Here is a 23904-nt window from a genome sequence, read left to right as displayed (position 1 = left end):
TAAAGTCCCTATTGTATATTGGTCGGCACATATGCTAAAAGAGAGAGAGCGATAGTTGTTGTTGTTATTATTGTTATTGTTGTTAATTTATTTATTGGTGACGCTTGGCATCCAATATTTAATATTTACACCTGCTGTTAGAGGCTATACGTAAAACAAAATGAACAGCCCATTCTGTTGTCATTATCCAGCAAATAAATGCACTTTTTAACACCATCATTATCACCATCATCACCATAGTCAACATCATCACCATCATCACCATTATTATTATGATGATGATCATTATCATCGTCATCACTATCATCATCATCACATAATGTCTTCATCATCGTCACTATTATCATAATGATCGCGATCATCATGATCGTCATCACCAGTCCAGCATTATCTTTGACCCCATCATAATTATCATCATCATCATTGATGTTGAGAGTTAAATATAAACCTGTATTTTTATAATACTTATTCTCCCGTAAATGTAATATAGGCCTACATAAAGATGAGTATGATAGGCCAAATCAAAATATTACAACACCATTGAGTATGATTAGCAGAAATGTAATTTGTAAAATTATAATATTTTAAACGAGAGATCATGACATAATTAACAGGACAATTTTATCAAAATTTTCCTTTTTCTCTCCCTCTCTCTCTCTCTCTCTCTCTCTTCTTCACTTCGTAGAAAAGATGACTGCAGGAGGTTTGTTGCTATGGACATGAAGGGAATGAAACTTATCTTTTTTTAGTTCTCTTGTCTTGGTAGTTCTCTCTCTCTCTCTCTCTCTGACCTCTCTCTCTGTCTCTCTCTCTCTCTCTGTCTCTCTCTCACTCATCCTTTAATCTCTTTCTCATTCTATCTCTCTTTATTTTTTTTAAATCTATCTTTCTGGTAAGTTTTAGTCGAAACGGCCTCTTCTTTCTCCATCCGATCCAGCTAGTCACAAGCTAGCAGCAACAAACAGGATCACAAGTAAATAACCAAGCATTGAAATCAAGATAGTCATAGTGAATTGTGTCAAATACTTTTATGTTTAACATATAGAATTCGAAGAAGTGAAAGACTATGTGCAGATAAAAATATTTTACAAAATATTGAATAAATACTTAATTCAACATTTTGGAATGAAATGGCAAAAAAGATCAGAATTTGAATTGGTAATCAGCAGGCACAGACTCTAACTTGGCACTTGAACGAAAAGCCATACAGTCTTGGACCGAGCCTAGCCCTGTCAGTATCTGGATGTGTCACATCGATATACAAGGTCTATGGGGGTGCAGTCTACACAGTTTCTCTCAATTTTATAGTTCATACATTCTATTATGCTTTAAGAATCACAAGGGCTTTTGCCTGCAACTTAGTCATTTATGATCTGTCCATGACCCCCTTTTTAGATACAGTAAAATAGACCCCAGTTTCAAATTGTAGACCCCCAAAACGCCCTAAGCACCTGAAAATACTGTGAAGACATTTTCCATCATTCCATAAGCCTAAACCTTAACAAAACACCGTCTATTAGCACTACATACGGTGCATAAAGGGCAGCACCGGTCATGAATATATTTGGCTAAGGCACTTCCGGTTCCTTGACAAATACGTGTGGATGGGTCGAGGAATGGAAATGTATACATTAAACTTTCGGAACTAATAAACTATAAGAAGCATATTATGGTGGTGCCTACATATATCTTATCAAATCGTCGGAGGAGTTCATAAAACCTAAACAGTTAAAGGGAGTGTAGCTTGGCAAATGCTGGTTAGCGCCATCTACGACTTCTTTGGGACAACTGCACGTAAACGAATAAACTTGATTAACGGTAGTCAGCGACTTAATCTCTACGTGGTGAGCGCTCGCGAAACAGGCCGAAGTTCGATCCTCACGCTTTGGTTTTGCGTATGTTGCACGCACGCGATTGCTACGGTCACGTCGTCCGTAGTCGCATTCTACCCGATTAGCCCCGAGTCAGGCCACGGGATTGACACGCATAGTCTCGTCAGGCTACACTCCCTTTAAGTAAAATAAGGAATTAGTTGACACTGTTGTACATTTAATGGAAGTCCGAAGAAACCTTGTCTTATTAGTATCGTATCTACGCATGTGCTGACCTAGCCTTTTGACAAGGCCTCGGGACTCTGGTTAAGCGGCTGAGATGAGTCTAGATACCCGGGGTGAACGCGCGACCGAGTGACGACCGTCACGAGGCCTTTTGCAATGTAGATATCACTGCTCCGAATGAATTATTCATAGATACATATTAGCATGCCAATACGCCAACTTTGGATTTATTGACCAATCCGAACGGCGATCTCCCAGTTGGCTTCGTTCGTGATTCGTTCCATGTAGAATTCAGTGGTCTTAGCACGTACGTAATAGTTAATAGTAGGCATGTAGGTCCATGTTCGCACAGTTTACTGTGTGTGTGTGTGTGTGTGTGCGTGTGATGGATACTATATGCTGACGTCGTGCGAGGATACGTTCGCTGATTGAATGCTCCCTTTTCGGAAGCGAATTCCAGTCGGAAACAAAGGTTAACATAAGAAATCCAAACCAGATTGATAAAGGCTACTTGTCTGGGCAATTCGCACTGGCGTTCACTCAGGTTTTCGCGATTAGTCTCTTTTTAGTCGCTCGGCGTCTATCAGACATGTGGCCTTGTTTAAAGGCTAGTGCTGACCTGAACAGTATGGGAGGAAGGTCACCATCTACTGTCGAACATCTTATGTGCGATAGAGTCAAATGCAATTACAACTTACATGCCCGAATTCACAAAGGAGATTTATAGACAAACCTAGGTTTATGTGCGTCACATGACGCGTTTTGACGTGTTTCAAACCAAGGTTTTTCTGAACCTTATTCTGAAAGCATCGAAACGCGTCATATGACGCACATAAACCTAGGTTTGTCGACAAACCTCCTTTGTGAATTCGGGCCATAAGGTTTGTGAATGGTCGCCACAATTGTTTTGTTTACCTTTCTATAACACTGTACGGTAACATTATACATAATATGTACAATAAAGGAATCAGGACTTCAAACAATGGTGATTAGTGCAATAATTATGTCGCCTGCCATGAAGAGCGTGAACCTATACGACTTATGATATAATAATTTTCAACTATCATCTTCAATAATCTTTCATATGATCTGTCCGTTGTTGTCTAAAATCTAAGTGCAACCCTAATCCTAACACTACCAGAAAAACTTTGCTACAACCTTGACAATATTAGGAGTACAGACATTTGTCCATTACGGTGGAATTAACGAATCATAATAATATAGAAATGTACGAGTGCATCACACAAACAGCCGTTTTACAGACTGTACAATAATAAGGATTTTGAAGAAAAAAAAGGATTTCCAAAAAAAAGTTTTATGATAGAGAGCACTATGTCTGTGCACCTGGCTCCTGACTTCAAATTCATCGATGATTTTCACTCTTATTCCTTGAATTCCAAAGAACACATGTGCCGAAATTCTCTCCGAAATTGAGTGAATTCACAAAACAAAAAACAAAAACAAAAATCAAAACATTTAATTTTTAAAAAAAATTGGTGCCGTTTCATCATGTAAAACACACTTATTCATATTACTTTTTTTTACATTTTTGTCATGATAATTTTATAAGGACTTTACGAAGCCTGTAAATGAATTCGCTAAAACAAAACGCTTTGTCAACTTTTAAGTCAACTGCTGTTCTCTGCATGCGTATCTACTGATATAATGAAGACGAAAAAAAAATTCCGGGGTGAGGCGAGATCACAGACGATCGAGGGCGCTGTGTAGGCAAATAATCCCTACACTCATATTTTTCACAATAATGAAACACGACGTGTAGTAAATGAAATAATCATTCGTATAATTCTAGTATTGTTTATTCAGCATTAATAAGGCCTCTGTTAGAACCTGACACGGTAGGAATAGGTCGCGGTGGAACGCTAGAATGCTCTGTAAAATTTCTTCTTTCAGGTTGGGTGCTGTAGCACCTGTTGCAGAACAGTCTCTTGAACCCCTCCCTGAAGAGCTTATACTTGAGGGCGTAGATGAAAGGGTTGATACTCATGTTAAGGTAGGCCAGGATGAGAGTGATGTAATACCATGCTCCAGAGAGGTTGAGAGGGCCTCCTAAGCCGAACTGTAGGAAGGTGAGATGGTTCGGCATCCAGCAGACAACATACATGATAAAGACGGCCAGGAGTGTGACTGTGACGTTACGACGAACCGTTTCCGACGGTGCGCGACGTCTCTGCTGTGGCGAATTCCCCTGGTGATGGCCTGACGCACCTTCCGGTCTAGAGCTGACGTTCTGCTCCCGCGGGACTTGGATATTAAGCTGTGATGGGGCTTGAATCCCGTGTTGCCCGCTGCGCAGCTCTGATGGACCAGGATTTGCGTTTGATGCCTGCACCCGACGGTGTTGCCTTCGAAGCAGAAAGACGATGCGAGTGTACACCACTGCCATGATGATGAACGGGATGAAAAACTCCCAGCAGAAAATCAAGACTCCAATGGTCGCGACCACACGTGGGTCACCTCGCTTCTTGCAAACCCCACCGGCATTGTAGTCGTAGGCGATAGGGTAGTAATAGTGCAGGAGAGGGGCTATTGTCCAGCAGAAGAGGATCATCAAGAGGGACGTTTGCTTCTTGAAGCGGGTGGAGTAGATCACTGGATAGGCAACGGCGAAGTACCGTTCCAGAGACATCATACAGAGGTTGTAGGTTGACACGACGAAGAGCATCCAGAGGAGGGTGTGTGGCACCCACATGCGACAGACGAACTCCGACCATCCCCCTGCCTTGGGGATTGCAGGGCCGGGCAAGGCGTAAGATAAAATCAAAATGAACGACGTCATGGAGTCGATGAAAGCTTGGTTCAGGATAAGAAGATTGGTCGTACCGCTTTTCGACCACGCCAGCGTACTCGCGATCACGATGCAAACCAGAGCATTGCCGATCGTCCCGACGACACCGATGGTGATGAAGATAACGGCAGCAAAAGTTGGCTGGCGAAAAGATTCCTCTATGGCCGTCTCATTCCCGCTGTTCATTTCCAAAATCATGCTCTCTGTTGTTCCAGTCATGGTTAAGATCTGGCAGCTCTATTATATTGTCTAAATACAAAATAAATACACGGCAACTGTATTATCCGTAGCATAAAACACGAGCTATAATTGCATTTTCCCACAATATTGTGTTCGTTGACTATTACTAATCACGAACGCCGGATGTTACATACTTGTCATTTCACAAACTATAAGCAGGAAATTGAAAGCTCATTTAATAGACGATGATGAGTCTTAGTTTGTCACGCAAAGTGTCTTTGATGCACTTTTGAACAAGCTTGAAGTACCATGAACTCTCTTGAATCGGATAGATTCCTGCCTTTTCATCAGCACTTGAAAACGAAACTCAATCTACTAAACAATGTGTGGGTGTGTTAGTACTGCACTTTCGATTCAGGTATTTCGATGACAACCACTTCCCGTAGTTTGATATAATCAAATCGAACACTTGTCTCCAGAATCCAATCACTGACTGAAATAGAATGTTGCAATTGAACGAATATACAATTAAACCACTCCCTACACTCAACAATTTAATATCTAGGAGTGGTTTATGATTTGCGTTGTAGGCATAATGAGTTTAGAGACAAAATAATATTTACAAAAATCAAACATATTTTTTCAAAGTTCTCTTATTCTTTAGAGAAGGAAGTGTCTAAAATGGACAATTTCGAATCCGTAATTGTTGTGTTGTGCTAGTAAGCCTCACATTAGAGTTTTGAACTAGTAAATCTAGCACCGGAGTAAATTTTGAGTAGGTAAATCTAGCAGCAAAGTATAGAGTATTCTTACCTAGTGCTAGGGTTTTGAGTAAGTACATTAGCGCTAAAGAGTTTTTTTTTAATATAATTCCGCAAACGAATCACTAGAGTGTTCGTTCAGTACATCATAACACCAGACTGTTGAACCAATGCAACTAGGAACATGGTGTTGAGTCAATGTACAGTGTACCCCTAAAGTATTGATTCAGTGAGGCTAGAACCGGAGGGTTGAGTTCGTACACATAGCACCTTAGCGTTGAGTCTAAAAATCTTGCACCATGGTTTTAAGTTTGATTTCGAGATAGATTCACCCGAGTGTTGAATCAATACACCTAGCAACATATTCTGAGGTGAAGTACACATGGCATCGGAGTGTAGAGTCAATATATCATATCACTAGACTGTTGAGTCCGTAAATCTAACACCAGAGTATTTACACCAGCACCTGAGCGTTTAGTCAGGTCATCCAGTACCAGACTATTGAGTTCGTATATTTTGCACTAGCCTCACACGAGGGTTTTGAGTCAATAAACCATAGCACCAAGGTGTTGCGTGAGAACATGTTGACATTTCCCCTTTTAAGAAGAGCTTTGAAAGTGTGGTCATGCAGTTTTTATTCCATTGTGGCCACCTCCCTAGGGTGAAAGTAGTTTATGAATGCGCCTCTATTTGTGGATGAATTATGTCGACAGTGGCACCCATCTATTAATAATCGCTGAATAGATATGGACATTAGCTCCACCATTAAAACTTGCTCTGTCCATGATGTTTATCTGAAAGAAAGAAAGAAGAAAGTCAGAGAAATGTCAGAATGCTTCGCCTCGTGTTTTTTATGATAAATCGATGAAAACAGACAGTATACAAATGATGCTTGTGAATGAGTTCATTCACGATCTATCCACACTAAAGTCGAGGCTGTATCTATACATCTATCAAACGAAACCGTCAGGCTTTGTGCGATAGGTGCACAAACAGACTCAAGAAGATCGGAAAGATCGTTAACTTTAATGAAAGAATGAAAACCTGATTTTGTTCTATACAACGAACTTCCAGATCCTTGTTATTTGCTGTAAAAAGAATTCACTTCAAGATGGTTTCGTGTCATAGCTGATATTTAAGCTATTTAGGAGGTGCTTAACACGAATCTACCTGTTGCCATTTTTCTTTAATGACGCCTTTGCCGTTGCCACGGTAACGATTATTTTGCTTAAAAATGACATATATTTCTTATCAGATATCCAAAGAATATAATGTAAGTGACTAAAAAGAAAAAAAACTGTTTCCAACTACCCATTTGATTTTTATACAAAATCTCAGTCTTCCCACGTCATGGTTATGTTAGAATAAGGTAGTTGCCATGGTAACGCCTGTAATTTCTGAAAATAACATATTTGTTATGAGAAAAATGTTTAAAAAAAACATATAGAATTGTCTAAGTATACCTATCTATTTGATGCGAAAAGTTTGATTGCCATCGAAATCCTGGTCATTCGAAGTTGTATTTGTGCAAGAACATTGTAGTTGCTATGACAAAAACATGGTAGCATTTAGCTTTTTTTGTTTAACTATTTATTTTATTTTGTTTAAACTATATTATCTTACTTTATTATCCCAAACAAAATATGAAACAAATGTAAAAATAACGCTGTTTGTTTTTATAAAAAATTGACATATTTTTGAAAAGTAAGAACAAAATTTTTCCACGTCTGGTATAAGCTTATTTGTTTTGTTTGATCCAATCAACGTATTCATCAATTAAGATTCCAAGGATATTTTTTTTCTTTTAATTTTTTATTTCATTTATTTTCATTTCCAAACATAGAATAAAACAATAAAAATTAATGACATCAGTGCAGGGCATGGTTTATAATCACACACAAACAAAAAAATTGCAATAAATAGACTCGGATGTAAAACATGACCTGGTTCATGGAGTACTAACAATCATGAAATAAATTTCCATAATGTACAAGAAATTGCACAATTTTCTATTTTTCCTATCATAACAGAACAGGACAAGGAAACAAGAAAAGGTATTTAGAAATGCAGAGGCCAACATGGAAGCCAAAGAATTGCAATTTGAAGTTCCCTGCACGGTAAAGAACTGACTCTCTCGCACACGCACACGGACATCCACACGCACACACCAACACGCGCACCCATGCGAACGAACACGCCCAAACACGAAGTAACGCAATGTATTTTAAAAACATATATGCTGTATAATGCTACCCAAAAAAAATAGGGGAACGGGGAAGGGGAAACGTGTATTAATCTTTGTGTTATATGTGTGCCTATATAAATATCAGGTACATCGATTTCATTTGATTTATAATTCGATTTTTGCTATTGAGTTCTATCAAATAAAAGTACATAATAAGAGATTTTTTTAATTACATTCTGTGCGTCTTTCATTTCTTGTGCGTTATTGACATATTGGCGGGGTCGGAGTGGATTTTTCAATTCTAAATTGCTCTTGGATAATGGTTTGTTATGTGACAGCAAAGTGGTATTTGTAATTCAGATTGAATCACCATTAATGCACCGCAAACATTCCTAAAAGGTAAAATTTAACATTCTACGAGATCATTAAATGTAAAGGGACAAGTCTAAGAAGGAATATTTTGTAATAAATGCAAAGGAACCTACGCCACTATATCAATATATTTCCGAAGAAATATTTATGTGTGGACTAGAACCGGCAGTTTTCCAGTCATATGTATTACTTATCCTAGCTTTAGAGCCACCTCTTGTAAAAAGCTTTCCTTAAAAACTATAGTTTTTAGTAGATAGCTGTTAAATAAGTCGGTTACTATAGACCTTATGTTCTTATCACTCACTAGGAAGCCAAGTACTTTTTTTGTTGTTATTAAACTAACATTTAGTAATTGCATTGTCGTGATCGTAAACTGTTTATCTCGTATTTTGTTGCGATATAATAACTCTGATGTATATAAAAAACGAAAGGTTTCAGTCTGCATCTACCCTCTGCTCTGTTAGCAGTATCGCTCTTCACTCAAACTGTTCTACGCACACACACACAAAGTCATTTGAAAGGTACTGTGTCCCATTTGCAGCCAACATCAAATTCTGTAGAACTTTGCAGGAATTATTATGTCACGTATGTCTTATCTGTAAAATTTAAACGTTAGCAGTGTCCTAGTATTCAAATTATGCAAGGAAACCTGTTTACTCACTGTCAGACACTATTGGGTGACTGACTAACTTCACTTTTTTTGTAATAACATGCACAAAATGAGCTGTAAAGGGTACTTGAGCACGTGTCTACATCAATAACCCACTTCTTGTAATGGCCAAAATTAAACTGATTACATCTTTGCGCAGCGCAAACTATATACACTATACACCATTCGGTACAAGGGTCTGAAAATCAGACTATTTACTGCAAGGATTGCAATCCCTTAAGTCGATTCGACAACTAACGGTCGTTATTTTTCCCCGAGTTTTTTTTTCTTCAAGCCCTTTCCTTTTGAAGGAAGTTCTAAATTAGTATTATATTTCAATTGCAAGTAGAGTTTAACCTTTGCATTTTTGTTTTGGCCTGCGAATGGGACATACTACCTTTAAGTCATAAAATGAAATAAAATCCACTTTATCATATATTTTAAAAAGAACAATGCAATTGCATGTATGGCCCTCGCATACCCACTTAGCGCTACCACTAATGGTGTTTTTTTTTTTCTTGTCAGTTTCTCGACTCTCATAAAACCATTAGTTCGTAAATTGCATTCCGTAACCATTTTCCTGCCGGGTATCTTTTATGTCCTCATCTCTGTTATGGGCTTAATTTGCACGCATAATTTTGATTCCGGTCAGCTCTTTTCCTTGGAAAGCTCATTTTGAGAATGTCCTTCGGCTGAAAGTTTGAACGAACGTGAGAGGGCGTGGTTATTTGACATATAAGTTTCCATGGGGACATATAAGTTTCCATGGGAACGTATACGGTGTCGGGATACAAAGCGTGTGATATTGAGTGACGTAATTTATTCATTGAAAAAGCGAACATGATCCGCGTAAAAGACCTAGAGATTTTGAGAGTGAAGCGATAGAGAGAGAGAGAGAGAGAGAAAGAGAGAGAGAGAGAGATTGGGGGGGGGGGGGATCGGAATGAACAAAAACTTAATATTGTTTAACTTTAACACGATCGATTTAAACAAAAACTTAATGCTCCGATGGCTTGTCAAAACGTTTGGATTTGATAAAAATGATAAACCGTTTCAGAGAGAAATGTGAGAACCTTTTTTGACATTTTAGTCTTTTAACACGATAGCAAATATTTGCTAAAAGTCATCTCAGGGGGAATTTCAACACCCCATTGTATGTCCTATAGAAATCATCATCGGAATACATGTCTCGTCAATGAAATGTTCGAACGTTTCTCGGTGACGCACAAAGCTATTAAAATTTCCTTACTATGTAGTAGTCTCGATCGTGTTAAAGTTACCTTGGCAATATTCATGGTTGATTGACTTTGAACATCTACACGAAGTAAGATCATAATACGTGTGAGTATGTACAAAATTCATATAGACATCTTGATTTGGGGAGGGGGAGGGGTCATTTTTATGCCTCCGCCACCGAAGGTGGTGCCGGAGGCATCATGTTTTCGGGTTGTCCGTCCGTACGTCCGTACGTCCGTCCCGTTTGACCGTTATCACAATATCTCAAGAACCATTTAAGATTTAAACTTAAGACTCGGAAATAGTATTTATCACCATAGGAAGACGATCTGATTAGATTTTGGAGTACGTAGGTCAAAGGTCACAGGTCACAGAGGTCAACTTATGAAATTCCTTGTATTGAGTTTGTTAGCGCGATATCTCAAGAACCATTTGAGATTTAAACTTCAAACTTAAGGATAGTATGTATCACCATAGGAAGACGATCTGATTAGATTTTGGAGCACGTATGTCAAAGGTCAAGGGTCACAGAGGTCAACTTATGAAATTCCATACATTGAGATTGTTATCATGATATCTCAAGAACCACTGGAGATTTAAACTTCAAACTTAGTGATAGTGTGTATCACTATAGGAAAACAATCTGATTACATTTTGGAGCACGTAGGTCAAAGGTCAAGGGTCATAGAGGTCAACTTATGAAATTCCATACATTGAGATTGTTATCATGATATCTCAAGAACCACTGGAGATGTAAAAACTTCAAACTTAAGGATAGTATGTATCACCATAGGAAGACGATCTGATTAGATTTTGGAGCACGTAGGTCAAAGGTCAAGGGTCACAGAGGTCAACTTATGAAATTCCATACATTGAGATTGTTATCATAATATCTCAAGAACCACTGGAGATTTAAACTTCAAACTTAATGATAGTGTGTATCACCATAGGAAGACAATCTGATAAGATTTTGGAGCACGTAGGTCAAAGGTCAAGGGTCACAGAGGTCAACTTATGAAATTCCATACAATACATTGAGATCGTTATCGCGATATCTCAAGAACCACTGGAGAATTTTCACTTCAAACTTAATGATAGTATGTATCACCATATCATAATATCTCAAGAACCACTGGAGATTTAAACTTCAAACTTAATGATAGTGTGTATCACCATAGGAAGACAATCTGAATAGATTTTGGAGCACGTAGGTCAAAGGTCAAGGGTCACAGAGGTCAACTTATGAAATTCCATACATTGAGATTGTTATCATGATATCTCAAGAACCACTGGAGATTTAAACTCCAAACTTGTTTAAATTGCTCTATGGCGGAGGCATCATTTTCGACTGCGCGCAGTCAAAATTCCATCTAGTTTCCAATGGTTCATAATTTCGAAACAGACATTTTCCATACCAGGGCGTCATAATTCCGAAAATGACAGAAGTTTCATAAAGCGGAAACTGAAATAAAGTTCACAATTCCGACACTTCGTTAATGCGAAAACGATACGGGGTTCTATTTCACTTTCAAACTCATGAACCTTTGGAAGTATTAACGCTATTTAATTTTCGGAATTACGAATCCTATTTTAATTTTCGGAATTACGTACCCTTTCCCATGTTTGGACATAGGCCTATGAACCCAAATTCTATTTCAGAACTATAACCCTACTTCATATACGGATTTACGAACCCTATTTTATTTTCGGAATTACGAACCTTATTCCATTCTCAGAATCAATAACCCTATTCCACTGTCGGGAGTGTAATCATTTGGAATAAAGAACCTTCGGAATTACGAACCTCTAGGAAAATGACCACCTCCGGAGTTGCGAGCCTTCGGAATTTCGAACCTTCAGTAAAACGAAGTTCGGAATTACAAAACTTCATAAAACGCACCTTAAGAAAAGAGAACCATCGGAATAAGGATAACTTTCGGAAAAAAGAAACTTCGGTATAATGAACCTGCGGAAATTTGTATAAGTCATCAGAGAACAAAAACGTCATGAGAAGAATATGAAATATAACCGGAGATTAAAGAAATATTGACCCCGACTGTCACTGAATCTGATAAGCATAATTTTGTTAGTCTGATAGCCATCAGGTATGAAATTATCTACAAGAATATTAGCCTATTTATAGCAATAAATCTACACCTCTCTGAAAACAAATCTTGAAATGGTCGAGCGGGATTAACCTTCAAGGCATGCTCATTTGTTTCATAATGGTAACTAGAAACATAATTATCTACCGCCAATACTGCGGTTCTAGCTTTAAAAATAAGAAATAACCTTTTAAGATGAACGAATTAAAATCCATTCATTCTTAAATATCATGCTCATTAGCTGGAGTACCTTCAAATGGAAACCTTTTAAAAAATCCCAATCAAGTTGCATTTTTGTGCCTCGCACTAATTACATCACTAATAAAAAGAGTGCAGATTAGAGCTTCATTTTGCCAAAATGTTAATAAGTGTTCATTGGACACGGTGGAGGGGGTGGGTGTAACCCGTTAAAATTGACTGTCGATTCTTTTTTTCGTTAATTTCCATGTTTCGCAATTCCAGTGTGCTACCTGATCTTAACATGGATGGCACAACAATCACTCTTTCCCAATCTGCCAAGGATCTGGGAGTCACGGTGGACAACGTGCTAAATGTGAACCAGCATATACGCAACGTGTGTCGTATCGCAGCTTTCGGGATCCACAAAGTTGGAAAACTGCGAAAATTTCTGGATCAAAGTTCTACTCATCGTCTTGTTAATGCCCTTGTAACTTCCCACCTTGATTACTGTAATGGACTATTAATCAATCTCCCTAGCTCTCATTTAGCCCCTCTTCAACATATTCAGAACACAGCAGCACGCCTCATCACACGTACAAGAAAACATGAACAAATCACACCGATCATTCGTTCTCTACACTGGCTCCCCCTCCAACAACGTATCAAATTCAAGATTCTCATGCTGACATACAAGGCCTTTCACAAACTTGCTCCCTCATATCTTTCGGCACTCATCACTCCTAAAGCTCGTACTTCATCTATGCGTCTCAGATCATCATCCACAGCACATCTTCATCTTGCCCCAGGCCCTCGCACCCACACCCGCTATGGAAATCGTGCCTTTTCTGTCTGTGCCCCCCAACTTTGGAACAATCTTCCCCATGAAATACGCGAGTCCCCAACCTTAGAGACATTCAAAAGTAAACTTAAGACTTATCTGTTTAATATGTAATGTAATGTAATCATATTTTGTTTGTTTAACTATACAGCGTTATGTAAATATTAACTATTATTATTGTATGATTGTTATTAGGAATTTGTTATTATAATTATGTATCATGTATTATATTCTTGTAATTTGTAGGTTAACATTACTTTAATTTAATGTTTTGTTAAGCGCTTAGAAACTTTGTATTAAGCGCTATATAAATGTAATTTATTATTATTATTATTATTCTCTTTTTCATGGATCAGCAATCAAACTTACCTTCTCGTCGGCATACAATAAATGATTAATTATGTCAGCTGTCGTTCCTTCAAATTCCGGATGATCACTAAAATAGAAACAAAAAACAACATTTAGTCTAAAGATTAGTATCATAATCTACATGTTTGAAGACGATATTGGGATTGTGATATACTTCTTACGAAATGGGCATATCGATGTGAGTTTAAAGGTAAAGACCAGTTATGGTCATGCGATTGCATTGTGAAAGAAACGTTGTGGAATCGATCAGAAAAGGTTGATCATCTAGCATCTAGCATCTGCAAGATTCTGGAATCATCAAAATGATAAGAAATTTGGCCCATTCTTCGTAAAGTTACAAGCACTGTACACAGAAAGATGTATATGGGACTACCCTATATCTCTCACAGACCATGAGAGAAACAAATTTACCAAATATATAAATATATATAAATAGTAGGCGGTTTCCCGGCAAATTTTTTATCATCATGTATTAGTCAAAACATATTCTTTCACATGATTGGTAATGAGAGCTTCCATTTCATTTTTTGAAATTGGGGCGTTTCCAATACTGGTCTTTACCTTTAACTGATACAGACTAGTTCGTCATTTTTCACCAACATTCGGAATAGAAATAATGGTTCCTCCGATTTACCGTGCCGTTGTTTCCCAACTTAGGTTATTGGTAAGATCAAGTTAAAGAAAAAAAAATCATGTATTCCGATTTTTTTTTGGTTGGGGGGGGGGGGGTTGTAAAAAGGGCCGTTTTTGTGGACGCCCCTTCCGATTTAGGGGTGCCCGCTACAAATTAAAAAAAACACCTCTGAAATATAGTGTATTGTGATAAAAAAATCTTTCGGATAAACAAGGTGTGCTTAGTTTGTGAGATAGTGGCAACCAACTCATAAACTAACCATGATATTTAACTTTGTCCTTCTGCTTACGTATCTGCACATTTTTGCAAGGGGCTGACACCTCTTTACCGACTATCAACCCTCCTGCTACAAAATAATGCTTTTGATAATGATTGTAAGAAGAATTACGATACTAACGACGATGCTACTAATAATGTAGCGGTATTGAAATATACGATTTGTTTTGGTCTTAGAAAGCTTGTTCGCCTCCTTGCACTATATGCATTCTCACTTATTAGTTACATAATGCATATAGGTCACATTTGCCGCCGCGGCCGTCAGGGTCTAAAATATCTACGGCCAAAAGCAATTAATTAATATAGGGCCGCCGCAGCATTCACATGGTCAGTTATGCCTGGATTATATTTGGCCTGCGAGTAGTCTACGGAGCCCGTATTCTGCCCGTATCTCCTCTTCCGTGCGACCTCCGTACGGAGGCAGGAGGTGGCCGTGAGATCTTCGTACGGATTCACTGGCTCGGCGGGGCTCGGCGGCCTCTACGATGTTGTTTCGCAGAAAGTTAAACAACTTAAAAAAAAACGTAAGCCCGTAGTCCGTGAAGTGATGACGCACGTTCGCCTTGGGCGTCCCTACTGCGGCCGTACGGCGGCCGTAGCCCGTAGCCCCGACGTATGGTCGACGTGGAACCACTCTACGGCATGGTTAACGGTGTGTCCAATTGTCTAATTGCTACGGCGGACCTAGAACGAAAAAGTTATAACTCCGCGCTATAATCCCACGGCGACCCGTACGGCCTGTAAAGTTAGGTATGACCCTGAGGCCTCCGCAGATTTCCTGCGGTCGCCGCAGGAATCTCTCGATTTCGGGGACTTACGGCCGCCGTATCCTATCCGTAGATCAAATGTGACCTAGACGTAACACTCTCAGCCATTTATTGGGTCAAGCTGGTTTTCATGGATGTAAACAGCAGGGACGCTTACGTATTTCTAAAACATCTGGAGTCCATTGTTAGATTATAATAACGGAATTATTAATGGAGTAAACGCTCTTTTGGTGGGGATAGCTTGCTGTAGTGTTAGTGTCCATCGCTACTATGGCCCGATCCCTGGTATTGGTATTGGTATTTATTTTCCATCACAATATTAAAAACAATACAAAGAAAATGCATAAACATAGTAAAAATCAATAATATAGTGAATGGCTGGATAGCCCATTCAGCTTTGTTAATATAACAAAGCTGTTCTTCCTTGGGGTCCAGGAATTAAGATATAAACAGTTATTATACAACAATACAACATAAAATAATATAACTTAAATACATATAAAACCTAAAACATATCAGAGAAGCATAAACACCCCCCCCCCCCCCATGTTCCATGTTCCATTACAGGTCAGAGCAAAACTGATTTCTTAAATTTAGATATTTGCAAAAAGTTTTTAAATTGTTGGATAGCTTAATACTTAACGGTAGGGCATTGTACTCACGTGATCCTTTATACACAAACATTTTACGGCAGCATTCACTTTTTGGTTTGGAGAGTTTAATATTTCCTTGTGATCGTAGAGAATATGGATAGTTACAGTATTTGAAAGACTCTTCTAAATAAGGAGGAGCCAAATTGTCCAGGGATTTATAGACCATTATATTTAAATGCAATTTACGTCTTGAATGGAGAGATTTCCACCCTAATTTAACATGAATATCGTTATTTGAAACATGGTTATAAGGATTAATTTTCAAAATGATACGACCGGCTCTGTTTTGTAATTTTTGGAGGCGGTCAGTGTGTTTCTTGCTCGCCGAATCATAAACAATATCTGCATAATCGAAAAGTGGAAGAATAATTGAATTATATACCATCTTCAGATAGGATTCCGAAATAAAATGTCGAAGACGAGCTAAACAACTTACAACTTTACTTATTTTTCTACACATTTCGTCAATATGAATATCCCATTTTAACTTGGTATCAAGATGCATTCCAAGATATTTCACAGTATTACTTTGAACAATACGTTTACCACATAATTATATTTACATTTAAGATATTACATTTCGATAGCATTGTACCAGTTCCAAATAACATACAAATGGTTTTGTCAACGTTAAGACTGAGTTTATTACAGCAAAGCCAGGTATGAATTTTACGTAAATCGAAATTAATATTTTTTAATTTCGATTTACTCCGTAAAATTCATACCTGGCTTTGCTGTAATAATCCCTCTAAATGTTTATGTGCGAGTTCGCAGGTGTTTTGATGCTAGGAAATATTTATACGTGTCTGGAAAGCACGGGCGGTTCATTTGGCGGTACATGCTCTGACTTTTATTCAAATAATATTTGAATTTATCTTGCCTCCAGGATTATTATATTTCCGGTCCGTCTGCGTTCTTCGGAGTTACGAGAGATGTCGAATGAAAGAGCACAGATGTGCAATGAAAGTTGAGTGAGTTACGAGGCCAATCGGTCAATCTGTATATAGCGCAGCTACATTAGGAATATACTCTACTGCGCAAAATACAAAGTATCATAATTAGTATTACCTGGGCTGTAGCTGAGCCGTCATAATAAGGCACTAAACCATTCAAGGAATTTCTTCCTGACGGGTACCCATTTACTTCACGTGGGTGAACAGTGGCAAATGTATATGAATGTCTTGTATAGAGCCTCCACGGAAAACAGTATTTAAGTACTGATGAAGCCACCCTACTAAAATAAGACTAATAAATAAATAAATAAATAAATAAGGGCGCGGCGGGACTCGAACCGCAAACAATGTGATCCACAGTCCGATGTTTTCTACTAGAGCACAACACCTCTACATACAAGATTTTACACCTTCGTTATGGTAATACTTTCCAAAAGCTCTTTGGAAGCGCATAGAGACTAAGTATTATGCGCTATACAAGAACGGACTATTATTATTATTATTATTAATGTTATTTCCTCATCAAACGACCTAAATGAAATATAGAAACCCAGAATCATCCTGTTCTTTATTGCGAGCAAGCAAAAAACAAGCTTATCATGGTAATAATTATGTAATTTCGTCATCAAAAATACACTAGATATCATATATGCGCGTATAGCTTGCTTTTAGAAATTGACGATATTCGAGCATCTCGCTGCGCGAATGTGAGATGATGGTTGCCCTAAATTAATATCGGAACTTGGATGAAGAAAAAAAAATCATAAGCCTACGTGTTTTTTTTCTCCAAAAGGAGAACAGATATAGATACCATACTCATCCGACGGCACAGAAACTCCCGACTTAATTGCTTTGTTCCATGACATATTCCAAAAAGAAACACGGACCCTTTTCACCCCTATCCTATTTTATGTGATGTACGTACATGTATTATATGATGTTATGTATTTTTAGTCACTTTGGAACGAAGCAGCCCCTCTAAAGTGTTGGGAACCCCCAAAATTTGGTGTCAAAATTTCACTTAAACTATAATAATGTGAAAAAGGATTTCATGTAAGACACATTCTGCAAGGATTTTCAAAACAAATGTGTTTGAAGTGGAATATTGATGAAAGAATACAAAATATAGGTTTTCTGCGTACAGCAGAAACCCCACATTTTATCAACATTATTTTGTCTTCGAACAATTTTTTTGGGGGAAATCGTTGCAGAAGTGGGTCTTAAATGGCATCCTCTTTCACATTATGATACAATTTAAGTGAAAATTTGCCATCAATTTTTGGCGAATTTTGGGCTCCCAACACTTTAAGGGGCTTTAACGTGAAGCGACTCGTAGACGAGTCGTTAAAATCGTCAAGCCGCCATGTGTAAGATGAGAAGGCGACTTGCAGAGAATTCGCCTTCTCTCCTTCTCGATTCAAAAAGGCGCCTCGGTGAGTTTTAACAACTCGATCGTCTGCTCGCCTTCTCACTGCGCGTTTAAGTTACCGTACTTTGGCCATGCACAGAACGAAATAGTTTCTCTTGTGTAAGCACTATGGTATACTTTTTGTGTTTAAGGGCTTCCAACTAGACCTCTTTGATATTCTTAGCAACCATTATTATGTCTATCCTCAGAACTTGCTCTCTGCCTCAAATTATACATCAATTCTTCCACCTCGATTCGATCTAGGCTAAATTTAAGATTGAAATTAAAACTGTTATTTAAAGTGGACTTACCTGCCTCTCCTGGTATGCCCTTTTGAAGTAACAAGCTATGTTTGTTTAAAATCATCATATCTCTACAGAAAAGTAAGCAATGATTAACATCTCTAGACGTTCATGAAGTGGCTGTTGATGGCGGGTCCAATCAAATATGTTGGAGCCCAACAACCGCTGTGTCAGAGCTGGGAGATGAGGAATAAAAAGCCACTGTTCTCGACTAACGATTAATCGAATCTGTATTTACAAGAGATTTACTGTTCAGAAAGAGCGCGAACTTCTCCCACGCCCGTAAATCGTAAGATGATATCACTTGTACTTTGTGCTTTGCTACTCTTTTTTCGCCGTCCCCACATAAAAATTCGTATCTGATATAAAGGCAATACTGACTTATTTTTCTGACGTCTATGCTAATTGAACAATAGTATTGGAAAGGTTTTAAAGGAACACAGTCACTTGCATTTTGTATCTATCATTGTAATTATTCATTGACATTATTCACCGACCTTTTGGGGCGGGTGATCTAGATCGCTTTAGTTATTTAAAAGACTTTTGAAGAAGATTTATTTTTTTAAGCAGATGAAATACTACTTTGATTATGTTGGCTATAAATGGCAAAATCTTTTCAAGTCTTAAGGCATATATCTAAATATTATCTACGTGTAATTCTCTATTTTGTTAGTTAACGAAACGTTGTTGATATTCAGATTTATAAATACCGTGTGAGTCAAAGTCGATTTTTGCACTCTCGCAAACAATGTCTCCTGTTCATCCAAGCGTGAACACATACCACACAAAAATGATACCAAATGATTTGGGATAAAACGCTCTTTCATAAGACATAACACAAATTAATGTTCATCGATGATCTTTTAAATAATAAGCAATTTTCTAGGTGTAAACTTTTTTATGACTCACACTGTACATGTTTTTATTGTTGCAGTGCGCTGTTAGTTATTTATTTATTTTGATGCATTTTCTGTTTATATTATTGTTTTAAAACGGAATATATGCAATCCAATCAAATATCTGTAAATCGATGTAACTCCCTTTAAAATTACATCATCAGGTCGAAACACATGTTGCATTATTCACTAGATCAAATTATACGTATATCCCGTTACCATGGTAACTGCGCCAATACGGCTGTTGAAGAAGCTTAATTGCTACACTCTAACAATGCATGGAAATAGTGAGGTATGAGGGTAATTATCTCTCTTCTGGGATGGGATGGACAAGGATAAATAAAATGGGATTCACCTTCCTTATGAAAGGGAAAGTTTTTTGTCTGCAGGGAAATGTAATTACTGGTCCATTATTATATCACGCTTTTTAGCCTGCTCTTAAGAAACGCGGTATAAAACAGTTAATTGATTCAGTGCTATTCAGAAACGACCTTATTGATAAACGTGGTTGTAGAATTACTTTTTACAGAGATATTCGTCCACACTTATGAAATATTGAAGACGCTCATGAATTATTTTGTTTCAACTTTGAGAAGTCCAACCAGGCTTCTCTTGAATGTACCCATTTGCCCTAAGGGGGGTCATTATTTTTATCTACTAAGTGTACCAACCACCTAAAATAGTTTGTGTTACTGTGCAGATAATATCTATACAAGTAACCTTTGAAAAACTTCACATGAAATTTTAATGGGCAACGAATAAGGAGTATACAAAGAAAATAAAGAATAACATAAGACGGCGCCCAAAGAACCAAAGTTGGAATTGGATTCCGTACGGGCCTTATTTAATAAGATAACGTATCTGGTGCGTCTATTCATAATTATGTCGTTATTTATTTTTCCTTCACGGTCTTTTTCCAAAACTACAAACTAATTACAACATAAATCATGGTGATAAACAAATTCTGTGTTAAAAACCTACTTGTAATACTAACATAAGATTATCACGAAGAAGGATTGCCACATAAGCTAAGCTTGAAGGCGTGATAATCCTTTATACAACTTACCGTTTCGTTCATAAAAATAATGATGTTGGGGATGGGAGTGAAAAAGACGTATGAGAAGATGACAGGAGGAGATGGTAAATAGAGCGATAAAAGGTGATAGCTGTACTGAAGAGATAAAGAGAATTGTCGAATAAAGAAGCGGCAGATGCATTTATTCTAGTTGGTTAATAATCAGTGGATGTAATACATGGGAAGATAATACATTAAGAAGAGTTGAAACATTGGTGTCTTGTGGGGAAGGCAATATGTCTATATTAGAATCACCTATTAAGTATAATTCCTTATTTTCTTGAAATAGTATATTCAAGGATGTTTCTAAACTGTCATAAAATTATTCAAGGTGGTTGTTGGGAGATCTATAATTGCACCGATCACTATCTTTTTGCCCTTATTATTTTCAATTTCGATAAAAGTTGATTCGATTCCTTCAATGTGAACATTCACTCTTGGTTTAAAATTGAACTCGTCATAAATATGTAAAGCAACCAAATCCTCCTCTTCCTGATGCATGATCTTCTTGAATCATGGTATACTGCTCTAAATTAAATAAGGGAGGGATATTTTTATTCAGCCATGTCTCGGAAATATACATAGAAGGGAAAATTCTTCAGGGTGTAAACTATATTTTAAAGGTACTATGTCCCATTTGCAGGCCAAAAAGTGAAAAAGATAAATTCCAACCGCATTTAAAAGATGATACTAATTTAGAACTTCCCTAAAAAAGGTGGGGCTTGGATATGTCTTCAAGTGGGAAAATAATGACTATTAGTTGTCAAATTGACTTTAGGGCTATAGAGCCCAAAAGTAATAGTCTTGATTTTGTACTGAATGGTCATACGTTTTATACTGCGCAAAGATTCATTTAGTTTAATCTTGGCCATCACAAGAAGTGGTTATTGATGTAGACAAATGCTCATGTACCCTTTACAACTCTTTTCATGTATGTTATTACCAAAGAAGAAAAAAAGCCAGTCAGTCACTCAATAGTGTCTGACAGTGAAGTCTAGCAAGTAAATGGGTTTCCTTGCATAATTTGAATATGAGGACACTGCTAACGTTTAAATTTCACAGATAGGACATACATGACATATTCATAATTCCTGCAAAGTTCTAGAGCAATTGAGGTTGGCTGCAAAAGGGACATTGTACCTTTAAGGGAGAGATTCAATCAACTCAAAGTTTTTATTGAGGTTTCTCGCATTATACAGTGTAAGATACTGAATGAGGTTTCTCGCATTATACAGTGTAAGATACTGAATGAGGTTTTACTGCTGTGATTGTCAATAAATTGCGATACAACATTTTCTGGAGTATAATATTTACAGTTCTGGTCATTACCAAATAGCAGTTGATAGTGTATTTAAGCTTGCAAAATCTCTTTACAGAAGTAATATTTGGAACTCATATTTGGAATAGAGTATCACGGCATGGAACTACAAATATGGTGATTGGTAACCTTTAAAGGTAAAGACCAGTTTTTGGAAACGCCCCCCTCTCAAAAAATGAAATGGAAGCCCTTATTACCAATCATGTGAAAGAATATGTTTGACTAATACGTGATGATTCAAATTTTGCTGGGAAACCGCCCACTAATGATGTATTTGGTAAATTAATATATCTATCCAGTCCGGATAGATATAATAATTTATCGCGTAATTTTACCAAGACTTGGCCAAATTTCTTATCATTTTGATGATTCCAGAACTTTGTAGTACACACCAATACTTATATGCTAGATGATCAACCTTTTCTGATCGATTCCACAACGTTTCTTTCACAATGCAATCGCATGACCAGAACTGGTCTATACCTTTAAAATATCGTCTCTTGTAACTAGAATCATTATGTCCTCTTGTATTCTCCAATGCATTTAAAAGTAAATTTAAAACTTGACGACCGCATTCGGTACCCATGGTAACCATTTCCAAAGAATCTGATTCAGATATTTTTTTATATCGGCCATCGATTGTGTGCTAAATATTTCGCTAGCCTTCAAGATGCTGCTGCTGAAAATTAATGTTATCCCATGTTGTCAATCTTACTTCACGAGAATTGAAGAAAAAAAGGCTGCACGAAAATTTATTCTTTTTGTGTTTGTGTCTGTAAAAAGCTTTATAGTACTTCAAATTACTGTATACATAGTATTCTCTTCCTTTTCCCCTCTTACTCACTGTCTCCTTTTCTCCTTCTCTTCCCCTCCTCCTTCCTGTTCTTTCACATTTTCTCCTCCTACTCCTTCCTTGTCTATCCTAGTCTATCCACTTTTCCCTCTCTGTCCTCGCACTAAACTCGTGATTTTCCCCTTTTATCATTTTTGAATACAATTTAATTCAACTCAATTCAAGGTTTATTTCTTAATATATAGGATACAATGATGCACATGCTGCAGCTAAAAAGCTGACATATTATAAATATGTGTTTACAACTATCGAGGATACATATAAATAGAAAAGAATGTCTATTCACAAAACATGTCTACATAATCGTATAATGAAACCATGAAAGTTAAAATACTGGCCTGATTAAAAAGACAACCGTTTAAATATACAAATAAAAAATCAACGATTATTAAGAAGATCAATAAAATATGGTATTGCACTTTGTTTAAAACGAGAGGTCCTGCATATATATTGACTATACTTTGGTTTATTTCTTAATGTCATGTCAACCAGTTTTAGTTCAGGAATCCAGCCTTTGCATTGTGGGTTTTTAGTTAGAGATACAGCAAAAGCAAGTACATATTGTTCTCGCCTTATTTGTAATCGTTCAAGTTGTCATCGTTTCAAAGGGGCTTTATAATTTATATAACTTTCACCTAAAATGATTTTACATACTCTTTTTTGGATTCTTTCTAAATTCTGTATATGTGCTCTAAAGTAAGACCATCATTAAAGGTAATACAAAGTTTTGGGAAATTTTGAAAATTGGCTGGATAGTGATTCTTTACAATTTTGATATATTTGGATGCCCCTATGGATGTATTATAAGCACTAGAAAATTTAGCCCCTCAAACACTTCTGCTTTCGAGATAAATTGAATATAAAAATTTTCCGGTGCTCCCGGTAAATTTCGATAAATTTCAAATAGTGCCTACAGCCATACAATAGTAGTTGCGACCATGAAAATCTCAGAAAATGTAGTTGTAATATATAATTTCCAAACGGGTTTAGCCAATTGGTCGATTTTTAGTCAAAAAACATTGTTTTATAGC

The 23904-nt window shown here is 37.2% G+C and overlaps 1 protein-coding gene across 1 annotated transcript; it reads right to left on the bottom strand.

Annotated features, from left to right (window-relative positions):
- Positions 1-843: 843 nt before the first annotated feature.
- On the bottom strand, positions 844-18992 carry LOC575753 (octopamine receptor Oamb). The gene is made up of 3 exons (XM_011669076.2): positions 18741-18992; positions 13739-13805; positions 844-6598 (listed from the first exon to the last, which is right to left on the bottom strand). Exon 3 carries the CDS (start codon positions 5080-5082, stop codon positions 3874-3876), a length of 1209 nt encoding a protein of 402 aa, XP_011667378.1. The 5' UTR covers positions 5083-6598; positions 13739-13805; positions 18741-18992; the 3' UTR covers positions 844-3873.
- Between the last annotated feature and the right edge of the window lie 4912 nt (positions 18993-23904).

Source organism: Strongylocentrotus purpuratus, unplaced genomic scaffold (genome assembly GCF_000002235.5).
Source record: "Strongylocentrotus purpuratus isolate Spur 01 unplaced genomic scaffold, Spur_5.0 spur5_scaffold_12, whole genome shotgun sequence".
Lineage (NCBI taxonomy): Eukaryota > Metazoa > Echinodermata > Echinoidea > Camarodonta > Strongylocentrotidae > Strongylocentrotus > Strongylocentrotus purpuratus.
This window is presented reverse-complemented; position numbering and strand designations above follow the sequence as displayed.

Bases quoted from the DNA above. Each gene is read 5' to 3' on its own strand.
- LOC575753 (XM_011669076.2), bottom strand. From the start codon at position 5,082: ATGACTGGAACAACAGAGAGCATGATTTTGGAAATGAACAGCGGGAAT.